The sequence below is a fragment of the Lepeophtheirus salmonis genome, chromosome 6, assembly GCF_016086655.4.
Source record: "Lepeophtheirus salmonis chromosome 6, UVic_Lsal_1.4, whole genome shotgun sequence".
In the NCBI taxonomy this organism is placed as follows: domain Eukaryota; kingdom Metazoa; phylum Arthropoda; class Copepoda; order Siphonostomatoida; family Caligidae; genus Lepeophtheirus; species Lepeophtheirus salmonis.
In genome coordinates this window covers 58,386,139-58,402,963 of record NC_052136.2, presented here as the reverse complement: position 1 = coordinate 58,402,963, position 16,825 = coordinate 58,386,139, and the positions used below count along the sequence as shown (strand labels likewise).

The 16,825-nt window shown below is 33.5% G+C and overlaps 1 protein-coding gene across 1 annotated transcript in view; it reads left to right on the top strand.

Annotated features, from left to right (window-relative positions):
* Nucleotides 1–734: 734 nt before the first annotated feature.
* Nucleotides 735–16,825, top strand: part of LOC121120106 (sodium-independent sulfate anion transporter) — a 32,327-nt gene continuing 16,236 nt past the window's right edge. Inside the window, exon 1 of the mRNA XM_071889374.1 lies at nt 735–1,247. Within this exon, the coding sequence (XP_071745475.1) occupies nt 1,160–1,247 (88 nt within the window). The 5' untranslated portion in view covers nt 735–1,159. The remainder of the gene's footprint in view (nt 1,248–16,825) is intronic.

Sequence of the window (16,825 nt, the reverse complement as noted above, 5' to 3'; positions counted from 1 at the left end):
GTGTCAGATCTTCACTTGATTCCACAAAACTGTGACGGCAGAGTACTACGTAACAGAGATCCTCAGCAAGTCTCTGATGTCAGCTTTGTCTCATACTGAAGAAACTGGACCTCCTTTGAAGAGGAAAATGTTGTCTGACACATCAAGAGCTATTTTCCAGCAGGATGGTGCCCCTGCTCACCACTCCAAAAAAGGTACAAAAGTGGTGTTCAGACAACTTTTTTTTATGAGACCGGTCCGAGCTTTTTGTTGGACCGAACTAATTCAGTCCAACAAAAAATATAACGGTCTCAGACCCGGTCTACGATTTCCAGACTGAAACTCAACACTACTAACTACCCCATGATTTTGGGCTAAAGGCCTATTATGTTTCTTTTCAGAAGCAAGGTTGCGTAATACAATAAAGGTAACGAGGCTTTAGGACTCACTAATTTTCTTAGAACTTGACTGCAGTCTTTTTAAACCGGTCCAACATTATTTATAATGCAATAACTTACTTGTTTCTCGCGTCTATTAATCAATCTTTAAATCTCTCTACAATTTTTTTTTGCATGTTCTAATATGTATACAAAACACTCGTACCGTAAAAAGTAAACATACTATGTTTAAAAACAAATGAAAATTAGAAGTAACGATCACTCGCACTCGACTCAAAAACAGCGTATTGCACGTTCTACATACGCTCACAAATTTGTATGTATATAGAGAAAATGATCTTCCTTGTAGTTGAATGTAGTATACTTATTTTGTATTTAGTTCCTTGTGGTGTGGTGGTGAGGAACGAAAAATCACGTTAGTGTCTACGATTTTTTTTTTTGTAGAATAGTTACTACTAAGCAAGCTCTTTTCTTTAGAATTTGAGGTTTTCTTCATAATAAATATTATTTTATTCTCTTATGTTCATATTTGTATATTGTACAAAAAGAACCAAACCATCAATCCGCGTATTCTCATTCCAATTTCGTACCAAAAACTACAATGCTACACAAATTTTGGCGCTCTTGCATAACGATGAGTAACTAAATCAAAAAGAGAAGGATTATTACGTCAGAGGGAAAGGAAGGTTCCTGCTTCTTACTAGTTGGTTAGAAAGCTGAAAATCAGCTGTTTCTTTATAGCTGCAAATAATATATTTCATCATAACAATAAACATACTGACATGTCGTATAATGAAGATGAAGAGCTAACCGAGAGCTTTATAGCCGATCACGATGTTGTTTTTATGGAGGGATCATCGAGAGAGAACGGTAAGTTTAACCATCTGTGATTCTATCCTATTATTACATTTAAGAAAAAGGTTATGTTGCTACACAATTACTTCTATATAGATAATGCTATCAAATTACAGTATTATCCGATGATGGAGGTTATAAATGTATTTAGAAAAGAGGGGGGAGTGTTTTATGGGATTAAAAGTCATTAGATCAAATTATTTAGTTCAAATTCATCAATGGAAGGAAAAAGTATGTAAGCAAAATATATGTATCTAAACTGTTGACTCATATGTACACAGTTCTAAACATTTTTGATGTTTCAGATGTCTGTTAAGAAATAATCAATTTATCTTACAGGGATTTTTTTTACAAAGACAAATAAAAAAAACATTTCACGTATCTGTACGTAATATTTCACATCATTTGTTAAATGCCAAGGCTGTCATGAAATCACTATCACGTACAAATGGTTATACTATGTACACATATGATTACTTTATAGATATAACTTGAATGATAAGTTGTGTCTCGTACCACGGATTGAATTTATTCTCATGGTGGAATATACTGGAATTTAAGCTTTGTGTATAACGTCATTTTAAATAATCAAAATGAAACAGGCGTCACAATAAAACAACCTTAAATATAAGAAAACTTTATTTTCTAAGCAATTACTTAGTTTTACCAACGCATATATACACATCACTCAAAAGCCAACTTGTATGAAGTTTTACACCATGAAAAAAAAATATTGAACCCAGTTAGTTGATCAATACAGTATAAATTTTTATATTCTAAATAAGCTATTTTTTTTACCGAATCCTGTTCGAAAAAATCAAATCTTATATAACCATTTATTGTATTTCTTGTTAGAGTGACATTAAAAACCTTAAAAATCAAAGATAGTTTCGTAGCAAAAAGTTGAAACTTTGTTTTTTGTATTTTTTTTTTTTAATTTTAATCTAAAACTTTATCTTATAAAAAGTTGATACAAGAGTTTGCATATTTTTTCGAGGTAACATTGAAGAAAAAAAAATTAAGAATAAGTTTCTTTAAGAAATGCAATCATAATCTAAAATTGGATAATTAATAATAACGATAGAGTTAATTAATTGTAAAAATGTCTGATTTACAAATCTGTATTAAAAAATATTTATTCCTTTACAAGAGTTCCAGTTACACGATAGAGCGAAGGAGAAAAAATTATAATAATTAACACATAATCATATAAAGAGTGATCTATTAAAATCTGAACACTTGGTATTTTAAATTTTAACAAGATATAATTTATCAACTAGCAACATAATTTCAACCAAATTAATACCATCAATAGATATGTGTCATAAACTATCTTAATTATGAATGCAGCCACCTTCAGCGGCAATGATGGCTTTCCGGTGGCGGAATGCCTGGTACCCGCTGCAGATGTAGTCTTCTGTAATGCCGTCCTATTGCTGGCTAAATGTAGGTTTGAATGCCTCGTTGTTTGGTTGACAGACACTGCAGGCCCTCCCTTCGACATGTCGAGAGGTTGGCATGAGGGCTGTAGGTGGGGCAAAAGGGTCAAAAAGAGTTTATAACTCATTCAAAAGGGTCTTGCAACGGAGGGAATGTGTCTTTCATTGCTGGTGTCAAAAGTGGCATCTTCTCCCTCACAAGCCTCTTTCCACACACTAGTTCTGTGGGCTGTCTGATCCGTGAAACCCCGATATCTTTTGCATGGCCATCATGCACTTGTGGGAATTAGACTGGGCTGCTTTCTTTAACTCCTCCGTCTGGGGGATTTCGAAAAAGCCTTTGTCTTATAAGTTCATAATAGAGCAACTTTTTAGGTATGACTTACCTAGTGGTTTCGTAAAAAAGGGTGTGAGTAATTCTGTGAAGTTCTTCGTCGAAGTTTTATTTAACAGGAGCGAGTAGCTTAACAAAATTTTGGATCGGAAGGGGAGCTCGGTATGGTAATCTAATTTCACAATCCCTCTTCATCATATCAATGAACAGAATATACGAGATGCTCATAAATGATTCGAGCATTGAAGGCCTAAAAATTAGAAACATGTAGTTAAAATGTTTGCTGTATGCAGACGACCTTACTGTATTTCTTACAACTTGTGAAAATGACTTGCAGAAATCTATTAATTCTTCCATGGAGGTGCTCCAGATTTTCTGGAGGAAGTCGGGACTTACGAATAATCTTAGGAAGATAGAAATTTTGTCCAACTTTGAAGAATTCCTGAGGCCACACATTGGTAACTTAGTGCTTGTTACGTCAATCTTTCTACTTAGAATAATGTGCTTTGTCCAACCATGAGGCTAGAAGCAAGAACGAAAATACAATAATTAATATCCTCCAAAGAAGTATCATGATTTATAGGATCACTCCCCTCTCTAGATACGAAGCAATGTTAGTATGGAACATTAACGTCCTTCCAAAAGTTTTTCATCTAATGAGGCACATCCCATTCTCAGTCGAACTGTGTGATGAAGTATTTAAGATTAGGAACGATCTATTTTGGAAGCTTTCGAGGCCGTACATAGCAAGAAATAGAGTTAATATTCCGACAAATGGCTGGGGACTTGGATCTCTAGACATTAAGTCTATGTGGCAAACATTAAACTTCTCATAGATCAAAAGACTCCTTGACTGTGAAGATTTCTGGACTAAAATAACTAAAGAAAAGTTTGTAGAAGTTACTAAAAACGGCCAACGGAACTCCTTTCAGTTACTAAAAATTGCGGATCGTATTGGTGAGACATGAGATCATCATGGGCCGGTATTTTCAATTCTGTACTTCCTTTTCTCGGCCCTAAAGAGCCATTAAATTTTAACCCGAGACTGAGGAGTAGAGATGAGTTTGCCTTGGAGGTCGACCTATATTCAACCTGTCAATTCCTCTGCAAAGGAAGTGGATTTGAAGCACTTTATATTATTATGGAGGGCTCGAATAAGTTTCTCACAGCCTGGGGGCCATGTGTCAAACGGGCCTCCGATTCCATTCTTCTTTGCTGTGACCTTTCTGAAAAATCAGAAAAGCCGTATTCAAGAGTCTAAGACGTACTTACCCCGAAGTACTCGTGAGTAGAAGAAAGGAGATGCTTGGTCTAGACTGGAACTCTTCAAATGTGAGTCCGGGCGTGGTATTCCAAAATCCTTTTTGCGACACAAAACAAAAATGGTTTAGATATAGATTAGCAACATCGTTTATCTTTACCAACAAGAGTCGAGATACTCCTGAGGAGTGGATGTGTCATTTTTGTGGAACTATAATCGAAACTTCCTTCCACCTCTTGTATTTTTGCACTCGTATCGCCCCTGTGGTGAGAGTAGTATAGGCTTAGATCTGCCTCCATTATAAGAAAAGGTTGACTCCTTCCAACTGGCAGGTCTCGACGTCAGTAAATATGGAGGAGGCTCTAAAGACCGAGTTTATCCTAGGCAAAGTTCAGGGGATAATATATGCGGCAAGAGTAAACGATCAACCCGTGCCAGTTGGGATTGGAAAATTAGTCAAAAGATTTTAATGGAGGTGGACTCTTTTAAAAACGATGGATCCAATGTTATTAAACAGTAGGGCTCTACAACTAGTTCATCTAGGAAAGAAAGAGGTAAGATATTTGATTTTATATATATTAATCTCTCTTGGTGTATTTTAGTATTATTATTATAATTTTACATTATTCACCTCGTCTCTTTACGAGCGCGTGGGAAGGTGAGAAATCACATCAATCATCACACGCGAGATTATATATTTCAATATATTTATCTAAGAATGTAGATTCACAATCTGTAATTTTTTCTTATAGAAAGTACATAATTTTATCAATAATATTGAATAGGTGTATATTTATGTAATATATATTAAATAAATATCAATAAATTAAAAAAAAAAAACCAAACTCATCCAGGCTAGTTTGGCCTTTTTGATAGATACCTTCTTCCTCTCTAACTTTCGAAATAGCTGACGTCGTAGACGGTGATCCTGGAGACAGCCAACGGCTTGGAGTGCGGGAATGGAAATTCGTCAATCACGTTGAAGTGAAATTTTCTAGACTTGAACTTAAGTTAGAGAGCTCAGGTTTTTTTTGGTAACTAATTGTCTATGCTTTAAAATAGGGTAATATGAATAAATTTCAATCACTCAACCTTTATTAATTATTGAATTAGTAAGAGTTCAGATTTCAATTGCCCAACCAGTACATTGAGATGGAAAAAGATAATTCCTTGCAAGGATTTTATCATCTTAAACAAATCATTTATCGAGTACAATTCTGGAATGAACTATGATACCGCTGTATTTACATGTAATTAATTTTATGTACATCTACCAATTCTCATTTAATTGAAATTTAAAAAATAAAAATAACTTATTTTCCCATTTTATACAGGGATATTAAAAATTACATAACCTGTACCTCTTTATTAGAAAACGCATCATAAAAACATTTTTATAAGGACAATTATAAAATCGTTTATCTTTTTTCAAGTTTAATTAATTTTATGTCTTTACATATGAAAACAAAACATGAAGGAAAAGGAAGGTTGTTGTCGTGGTATTTAAGAAATTCTCTTTTTGTTTACATGGATCAGGGATGTCCAATCTCTTTTGGTTGATCTTATCTAGTGCTGCCCATTTCTTTTTTAATTTTTCCAATGGTAAAATGTAAACGAGAGGTTTTGTGAGGACATTTATGTTCAAAGTCATCTAAAAATAGTACTTTGTACAACTTTAATTATATATGTGAGCCCTTAGCTCTAATACTTCCCTCAATAAGTGGTATATCATTACTTACTAGCAGACCATTACTTTATCAGACTCAGGCTTGCTCTACTTTTTCTTATTGGAAGCCTCTAGAGGCTGGACACTCCTATTAGGAGTAGCACAAAAACATCTCCTCTAGACTTGCCTAGATAGAATAGTCCATCGTGCTTGCGTCTGTCTGAGGAGGATAGCCACATGTTGAGGTAAAATAAACAACCGGAAAGCAGTTTCTCAGAAAGGCCTGATCTCAGCGGCGCGATGACACGGAGCTACGTTTTTGAGTGGAAACAAAGTTGTCCCCGAACTTTTCTCTGGCCAAGGTAGCACTTCCTTATCCAGAAGTTCGATGAAAGTATCTGCATTAATCCGCTCCTTCCTCTTCACAAAAATGATAGGGCAGACTTCGCTTGTGCTGGCTGCTGGGTTTTTTGTCTTAAGACATTTGAGTCACTGAAGCTACAACTTTGTCTGGATGTTTGGTTGTGATGTAGCCGTTGTTTTGCTTATTCATAGTGGCATCAACGGGGAAAATTTTCATCAGAAAAGAACAAACAAAACTTTGCTCGAATTTTTATTGGCCTTTAGCAAATTTATAATTTTCTTTGCTCTTTCCAACCGTCTCAGCTTGTTTTGTTAACAGATAAGATTGATTGTTGTCCTCCTCCGTGTTTTTCATCCAATATCATTCAGAATTGAAAATGATAAAATGTATACCACTAGATAAGATCAACCCTGTATATATTCAAAATAAAAAGATTTAAACTTTTAGTCACAAATAAAAAGCAATAGCAGGTTTAGTTTGGATTCTATCCGTCCGGGTTTTGTATTAGGTCGGCATTTCATTTAAAAATCCAGAAAGCATTATGTTAATCAAGTATATTATTTACTGGCAGAAATAGTAAATTGATTGTTTCTAACTCTGAAATATTAAAGTAGTTTGATATATGAATCTATGGAACCAATGTAATGGGGTATTGCAAAATACGATATTTTATTTTTTATCATAGATAAATTTAAAATAAATGAAAACATAACTATATTAATGAAATTTGAGTTAGGAGAATATAAAGGTCTATCCGAACCGGGCTTATAAAAAAAATTGGGTTAGACCGGTCTATAGGAAAAACAGGTCTTATTTAAAATTATTTAGAAAGGCGAACCTAATTATAAGGCCACTATCTGGCAGAGCGGGATGATTTTCTAATAATACAAAAATATAATTTAGTTGGCCAAAAACAGGAAGGTAAGAAAGATTACGTGTTCCATGTATAGAGTATTCCTTATATTGGGCATCCTTGGTGCAAATATTTTCATGAATTATACACTGGAAGTAATTTTTAATCACTTGTTAAAATATACATACAAATGTCTAGATACAAGTATATGGCATAATTATATATAATAACTTAATTGATGTACAAGAGGGTACTATCTAGTTACACAGTGGTATCCGTATGGGTATAAAGTATCATTAAATTGTTTAAATAGGTAGTTAGCATCGTTGCATGCATGTTTATACATATACCTACATTGTTTTATGACTATTAAGAATAAGAAAACAAAATATTCATCTATTCTCGTGCAGTCGTAAAACCATGGCCATTAACTTTTTATTTACTTATAATATGCCCATTTTCTATTACCATCCTTTCTTTGAGAGAGTCAGTCCATCCTTATTTCTGAATACGTATGTATTGAATAAACATTTCTTGATCTTTTTAGCCTGTTCTCTTTGATCTTAATATATTTGCTTGCACATGTGAAGTTTACTGACTAATGTTGGATCGGTCCAATGAGTGATTTTTGATTATAATTGGTGTTGGATCTGTCATGAAACTGCTTTCCTACTCCGATCTTTATTACCATTTAGCGGTCTTAAGGACCGATACATCGATCTTTCAGTGCTACCGTACTAGCTATCTTTTTATTTTCTTCATTCATAGCTAGGATGGAAGTATATAATAGCTAAGAAAATAATGAATGATTGCTAGAAGGTATAATCATATGTCCTAGTCTCACATCTCCTTCTTTTAACCTCAGGTATCTTGACTTTTTGGAAGAGACTATGAATTGTGATGTAACTTCAGCGACTCAAATGACGAAATTAGTATTATGACTGGTAGGACAGGTGTCATTTTATAGTGTTTTTTTTTATTGATCTATCTCTAAGAGCCTAAAGAAAATGGCTGAATAATTTCTTATTAGTGTTCAAATATAATCCTAAATAGCGGGTCTTCCCGTAGTAGATTAATTTCTCTAGGGTGCTCACTGCATGTGCTTTACCTACAAACACTTGTTAGTAAACATCATTACATTTCACATCTAGTATTTTATGTTTAAAAAAAACAGTGCACTCTGTATACACGCTATGGATTTTTTTTTTCTTCAAAAAACATATATACTGGATGATTAAAAACTTGTTTTTAATCACCCGGTATATGTATTGTCGAGCTTAAAACAGACTGTGACGTGCTCAATGTCAGAGCTGAGGTACTCTATGGAAATGTGTTCATATGGTACCTCATAAAATTTAGAATTAAATGAGAATTCCATTTGGAATGGGAAAATAACGAAATATTTTTGTCCAGACCTCGTATTAAATATTGTGCTGTTGTTCTTAATTCCATCTGTTAAAATTTAATTTATTTCCATATAAGCCACATGATGTTTGTAATACAACTTTTTAATGACGATATATGTTGCAGTTTACATTAGGAACGATTGCATGTAATTACTTTCATTAATGATGCTGAACTTCAAACGAGCAATAGAAACAAAACAAACTTATAATTACAATTTATGGAGCCTTAAACAAGATTACACTTGAATGGTTTTTTCATAGAAATAAAATAAATAAAGAATTTAATAGCCTTTACTATCGGGGAAAAAGTCTCGCAATCTTTCCTCTTATACTAGTTTCTATTATTTCAAAAAATGTAAATGAAAATTCCACTGATCTAAACAATATATATTTAAAGTGTAATACTGTGGCCGAAACATGTAATTGTACTACTCAGCTATTTGTACGATGGCCGTTTGAAAAGTCCGTGGAAAGTCCGGAGTCATGGCACTACTGGCGCGTATAGATGCTATTTTTAGTTATTAGCATCTCTTGTAAGAATACACACCAACTCTTAGCCAGATCAGTCTATTTCTTTCTGTTTGGCATTTGTTTGAATCGAGGAAGTGGAGAAATTTTCAAAAAATGAGGGAAAAGAAATTTCGTTTGTTGATTAAATATTACTTAATGAAAGGTGAAACCCCTCAGGAGACTAAAAAGAAGCTTGATACACATTATGGGGACTCTGCACTTTCGATTATAACAGCTTATAAGTGGATTCAGAATTTTCGGAGTAGTTATATGGGCATAAGTGAGGTTGAACGTTCTGGACGACTTGTTGAGCTTACTACTCTAGAAATCATTGATAAAATCTATGATATGGTGATGTATGATAGAAGAGTGATAGTCTGTGAGATTGCTAGTGCTGTGGGCAATATCGAGTTGGAACCCTATTTCCATTAATTTTGCGACCACAACTGCAGAGGTGTGAGCTGGTGCACAGTTGTGATGGAAAATAAATTTTTTGTAGGCCAATCGTGGGCTTTTTTCTTGAATTGCAAACGTTCCAATAAAGATAAATCATATGCCCCTGTAATAGTTTTACACTTTTCCAGATAGTCGATGGGGATTATTCCTTGGGAATCCAAAAAACAATCATCATTATCTTTCTTGTCGATTGCTCAATTCAAACAATTACCAAACAAATTTGGTTGAAAGTTATTGTGTGGTCGTCCAAGAGAAGCTACTAACTAAACATAACCTCGATACGCACCAATAGAGCCATTTCTCGGACTTTGTACGGACTTTTCAAAATACCCTCGTATTCTGCATACGTATATTTAAGACCCGAGTTTGAGTCTTTTCACTTCGAATCCAAGTCGAATGGGAAGTTTAATAATGACACGAAAGAGGAATCTAAGCCTGTGCGTATGGGATATTCCTTCTAGTCTCGTTCTAAACCTAAAAGTTGCGTGGGAATCGTATACAAAAGACGCACCAGCAAAAATATTTTCTAAATTGCGTCATATGAGTTAGTGAAGCCATCATCAATATACAAAGTTGGACAGCAAATTGTGGACTCTAGATCCTTCTGGCCTTCATAATTTTTTTCAGAAGGTGGCGGGGGGCTTTCGAGTAATCCCAAGTAGCCCTTCAAGACCCTCCTGATTGTTCCTGGCAGCCACAGATAACTCGTTGGCGAGGCGATTTATCGATTTTGTGGGGTCCTCCTATATCTTCTACTACAAGCTGGACAGGAACTCCAGATCCTTCTTTAAATTGTACCCTCTACTTCCTCCTTTCCTGGAGAGGTTTCCTCCATCATTTTTCATTTTGACCACCTTGAAAATCAGGCTCCTTGAGCACTTCACAATGTCCATAATCTTCATTACCTCAAACTTCACCATGTAGGAGATCTGAGATGCGTTGCCCTATGGGTTCTTGCTCATTTATGATGAGGAGAAGACGGAAAATGTTTGTTTTAGTTTGTTTATGTACAAAGAATGGCTGAACCAGACTTTCAAAACATTGTCACTAAGCCTTCCTATATTAATGAGGAAATTAACATTAATTGTCCTAAAGTTACAGTCTCCATAAACTATTTGTGAAAGTTGGTAGGTTATATCAAAACTTTTATTTTTTTAAATAATATATTTTTTTCTACTGGATTATAATTCTCAAAAAGTAGAGTGCCATGCCCACCCTATTCCACCCCTATTGCGTGCTCCTAAGTTATTAATATCCTATTTTTAGAAGAATAATATATCGTTACTATAATTAAGTTTAGTGGCATAGCATTATCATCCATGAAATATACTAAGATTTTTATGAAGAAATTCCACTTTAATTTAATATTAATGATAATAATGCAATGTAGAGGTCATTTTAAGATATGGGACGGATTTTAAGTAAAATAGAAGGAATGAGAGTTATATTAATAACAAGGACAACTTATCAATAACTCATTCAAGTTGCACAAATTAACCTTCAGGACACTGTTAGGAGGTCTGCCTAATAAAAAAATCGAAAGCTGAGAAAAGAATAAAGTATAAGTGGGATTTTATATACCGATAAATAAACAGATCAGTCCATAGTATCAAATTTTGAATATATTTATTTATTGCCTTTTGATTCCTATCTTCTCACTAGGAGCTTCATGCTCTGTGGGAACATCACTGAATAAACTCAACTTATTTTTCAAGGTCATACTGAATAAATATATATTTTCAACCTTATTTTTATATGATGATGATTGAATTCAAACTGAGAAATCTTCTCTTTAACTGAGCTTCATTTCCATACTCATAAATTAATATAATTAAAATCAGGCTCCTTTATCGGTGAACCTCAAAAGTATAATTAGTTACAAAATTAATTAACAATGTAGGTATTTATTGATTGGATTACACATCTACACCCTGGTTTTATTTGATAAAAAATTAATATTTACAATCAATTATTTCTTTTGAAGAATTTATAATTGATTCAGTGATATTCATAAGCTTATAAGGTAGATAGCTTCTACGATAAATTGGTAGTGATTCAAGGAGTTGTAAATATTAAGCATTTTACGGTTTATAAAAAAAAATCGAAAATTAACAGGATAACCCTGATAATTTAAAGAATGTATGGGAGGAGATGTTTCATTGAATCAGCTACAAGCAGCTATGGGAGGAAAGAGGAAACACACATGAACCTAGGAGGGAATTACTTCAATGTCTATCTTAAATTCTATTCTGACTCCGAGAAGGACTTACCCTTAGTTATAACTCCACAAGAGCTCTTGTGTGTTACTCTTTCATGTACATATTTGTAGTCTCTTTATGATACTTCTCTCCTTAATAACTAAAGAATATTGATAAAAACTGTTTCGATTGCCAACTGAAAAAAAAAAAAAAAAATCATCGCTAAAAATAATGATAATTTTCTTCAAAAGTTTGATAGTACTCCAGTAAAAAAAAGTGGGTCCCATTATTGATAGTGCTTCACTTGTTTAGACTTAATTGAATGGGAGGGACGAAGGTACCTAGCCATGTCTTTTATATTATACTCAAGTTCTTATTTTATATATTTATCAGTTTGCTTTGACACACTTACGCATTTCTGTTAGTGTAACATAAATGTCAGTAAGATTTATGTGCTTGAAAAATTTGCAAATATCATAGGATATTTTTTACATGAAAACATGTCTAATTTGTCTTAGTTATACACGAGTCTTTACTGCTACGAAATCTGGATTTATTTCTGATGAATTTGTTCTTACTCATATGTGATGTTTTGTTGGGCCTATCTAACGAGTTGTCCATTGAAATCTGAACTCTTACTAATTCAGGTTGAGTGATTGAAACTAATATATATTCAAGCATAAACAATTAGTTAGAAAACAAAACAAACATGAGCTCTCTTGATTACGTAAAAGTCGAGAAAATAACGCTTGAACGTGATCAACGAATTTCCATTCCCCACTCCAGGAATTTGCACGTCTCCAAGACTACCGTCTGACGTCGTCGAGGAAGAAGGGCTGGGAATGGTAAAACTGGAAGCGGGGAGAAGAAAACAGCTCGGGACAATCACTTCAAGTACATAAAAGATATATCTGGGCTTAACACCAGACTCTCCAAAGAGCTATCAAATTAGTGGGTGGAGAGACCACTTGTGACAACAGAAATACAGTAAATCCATCTCCTTCGTTGAAAAATAATAAAGTAATATCATTCCAAGGTCGAGAGAATAACTCCTGAACGTGATCCACGAATTTCCATTGGCGCACTCCAAGCAGTTGGGCGTCTATTCCGTCAGCAAGTCTGAAACGTTGGAGAGGAAGAAAGGCTCTGACAATAAGCCCAAACTGGACCAAGAAGAGGGAAGAAAGAAAAATATCAAAAAACAACCTTGTGAGGATGGAGAGACCACTTTTGACACTAGGAATGAAAGAAGAAACCCATTTCCTCCTTTGCAGGACTCTTTTGGACTCTTTACTGACACTTTTGGGCCCCCTACAGCCCTGAAACAATCCCCAACGACACTTTTTGGGTGCATGTCGTTGGGAAAGGCCTTTTGTGTCCGTTATTCAAATAACGAGGCCCTCAAAGCCTCCGTCATCCATGACTGGGACGCCATGATAGACAAATACATCTGCAGTGGTGTCTGGCCTTCCACAACCACCTGGTAGCCATCATGGCCGCTAAGGGCGGCAACATTAATGATTAAGAGAGCTCAGACCCACGTCTGTATTAATTTTGTTGAAATTATATTGTTTATTAATAAATTATATATCGTTGATGTTTAAAATTCTAAATGTTCAGACTTTAATGGACCATTCTGTAGGACCAAGGACTGTAGTACAATAAAGGGAACAGGTTATTCCAAAACATAAAAAAAAGTGGGGTTTCACTGCAACATGAATACGGTTCATATAATCTTCATCAAAGTAACAAAAAAAACATCACTATTTGAAGAAAACTCAATTATTACTGAACAATAGTTATTGGAGATTTAGATATATATATAAATCTAAATTATAAAAAAATGCTGGACAAAAACACCACCTATGGGACTGACATTGCTTTATTAAGCCTCAAATCCCCTGATATAGACATTATATATGTAAAGTGTCATTTTATGGCCAAAATATGCAATTGTAAGACTCAGATACATATTTGAGGGACGACTGTATATGTATAAATACATATGTTTAAGACCGAAATCTGAGTCTTTTCACTTCAAATCCAAGTCGAATTAGAAATTAGATAATGCCAATTAAGGTCAATCTAAGTTCTGTTAGTGAGTTAAACCCGAGTTCTAAGCACTCATTATCAATATTAAAATTAAATCATAGAAAAAGATAACACATGGCAACAAAGCAAATATAAAAATCTATCTGTGCTTGAAAACCTGATTTTGAATCTGTAATTCGTTTTTGTGTGAAATTCTGAAAAATTTCTGCTTCAAAAATTGTAATTAAATTTATAAATATTGCTACCTAAATTTTATATTTTAGAGGCAAATACACTTTTAAAATGAAAAACCAATTATTATTTACTCTTCAGCTAAATCAGTAGTGCATCAATACTAAAAATAAGGGATGTTTGTAAATATCAAGCATTTTATTTTTCATATTCTAGCCTGAATTTCCAACATAGAGCCCAAGTCTCAGTTTAATTAGACTTATACGCAGTTCGAGTCAGAATCATGACTTATATACGGGAGGTCCAGAATTAGTTCCCATTAAATTTAAGAGCATTATGTGACGAAATTTCGTAAGCACAAATTACAAAATTTAATATCATAACAATAATTTGCAAAAAAAAAAAAAAAAAAAAAAAAAAAAAAAAAAAAAAACAGAAACTACAGCAGTCTTTTGTCATTTAGAAAATGCAGTAGGCACGAGACATCTTCATTGAATTTTTTGTGAGGTTGAATAGAGCCTCAATAGAAAATACGACGTGTCAGACTTAAACAAACTGAGAAGTTTCTTGCATCTCTTTACTTTTCTTTTCTCTCGTATTTGAAACTTGACCAACAAATGTTTTGAGCAAACTTTGTTGACAATTAATCATTTATCACAATTTTTTTTTTACTATGAGATCTCTAAATTTTTATGAGTTATATTTGTATGTTTAATTTGAAGTTAGTTTTTCTATAGTATTTAGAGTCTACCATGTATATACCCTTATTTGTATATACATATAATGAAGGATTCAAAAATATCTTGGAGGTTCCTTGCATATACATACATATATTACGAAATAGAAAACAATTTTTCAGTGCCTCATACCAAATATAAAGCTTACTAGAGCGGTTTGTTGTCAACTTTTTTAGAATTTCGATTATGGCTATTTCGAAAACAATGTAGTTTGGTGAGGAAATAATCTATAGCAAAATTTCCTTTTCCTACGATGTAATCTTAGGTAGCAGATCTAGTTCAAAGATTAAAGGAGAAAACAGTTATTCATTCCGTCAATAATTATTAAAATATAGCATTAATCCTTATTTAACATAAATCAAGGATGATAGACTCTATTCTAACCTATAAAAAATATTTATGAAGTTTTTCTTTAAAGTAACCCTATGGAAAATTTCACCATTCCTTTCTGAAAATGTAAAAATAGTAATACGCACTATTCGTGAAGAATAAAATTTTAGTTGATTTTCTCTTTTTTTTTCCATAGGACAATTTTAGAACAAAACTTTTTTTAATATTTTTTATAGGTTAGAAAAATGTCTATCAAAATTATTCAAGATAAAATTACAATAAAATGTCTTTTTTTTTATCTATATTCACTAAATGAATTATTTTTGCCTTTTTTCATAATTTGATCGAGATGATCCACCTAAAAATGACCTCGAATGATAATGGAATTTTTGCATAGATAATTTTCAAAGCTTATTACAACTTTTCTGCACTATATTTAATCGAAAATTGAAAAAAGTTGAAAATCAAACCGCTCTAATACATGTACCTATATATACTGAGATAAAGTCTTCAATTAAAATCCTTTTAAGACTGTTTACTACATATATGTATTATGTACTGTGAACATAATACATATATGTAGTATGTTCTACGTTATTACAGGGCTATAAAATATCTTTTGTTTTTTGACCATTTACTTATACAAATAAGGCTCTCTACGTACTTATGAATGTAGGTAAATTAAAATACTTATGCAGGCTATACCTAATATAGAATATACCGGGTGGTCCATTGAAATCCAAACACTTACTAATTCAATAATTAATGAAGGTTGACTGTTTGAAATTCATTCCTAATTCGATATATTTTAAAGCATAAACAACCAGTTACAAAACAAAACAAAATTGAGAGCTTTTGAGAAAATGATACTGAATCGTGATCGACGAATTTATATTCGCGCACTCCGAGGAGTTGGGCGTCTCCAGGACCACCGTGAGCAAGTCCGAGGAAGAAGAAGATCTCTGTCAAAAAGGCTAAACTGGACGCAGAGGAGTTAAAGAAAACTTCCCAGACCAATCCCCTCAAGTCCATGAGGTCCTACGCAAGAGATCTCGGGGTGTCACAACAGATTGCCCAGAAGGCTATCAAAAAAGTGGGTGGAAATAGCCTTGTGAGGTTGGAGAGGCCACTTTTGACACCAGTATCATTACTCAAGAATCATCATAATCATTCAAGAAATCCATCCCATCTCTTTCGTTCCGTTTTGAGTTCTTATGAACTTTTTTTTTTTGACACTTTTGACCCCCTACAGCCCTGATACCAAGTCCTCGACTACACATTTTGGGTGCATGTCAAGAGGAAGACCTGCAGTGTGCAGCGGACTCTTGGCAGCAGTTTGCAGTCTGGGGGGGGCTACATTAATGATTATGAGAGCTCAGACACACATCTATTTATAGTATTAATTTTGTTGAAATTCGATTGTTTATTTATAAATTATATCTTGTTAGTTAGTTTAAAATTTATTACTGCTTGCCATACATACATAAAATTAAATTTTACAAATATAAGGCAATGAACACGACCACTCAGCGGGGTATTCAGATTCTAAAATCTAGTTTACATTAAAATTTTGTTCAATAATATTTTTTATTTTTATACATGTCATGAATTTTAAAATATAAAAGTCTTCGTTTTCCTCATTAATTGCATGATGCCTCTTGTAAAATAGGGCGGGGTATCTATTGATGAGATGGTCTGCACTTAGGAGTTCTTCAATACAGACATTTCATGTTGAACTTATATATTTCTACTTGCATAGGTGGGCTAGAAAAGGGCAAAAATGGAAAAGGTGGGTTAAAGGTAAGACCATTTTCTT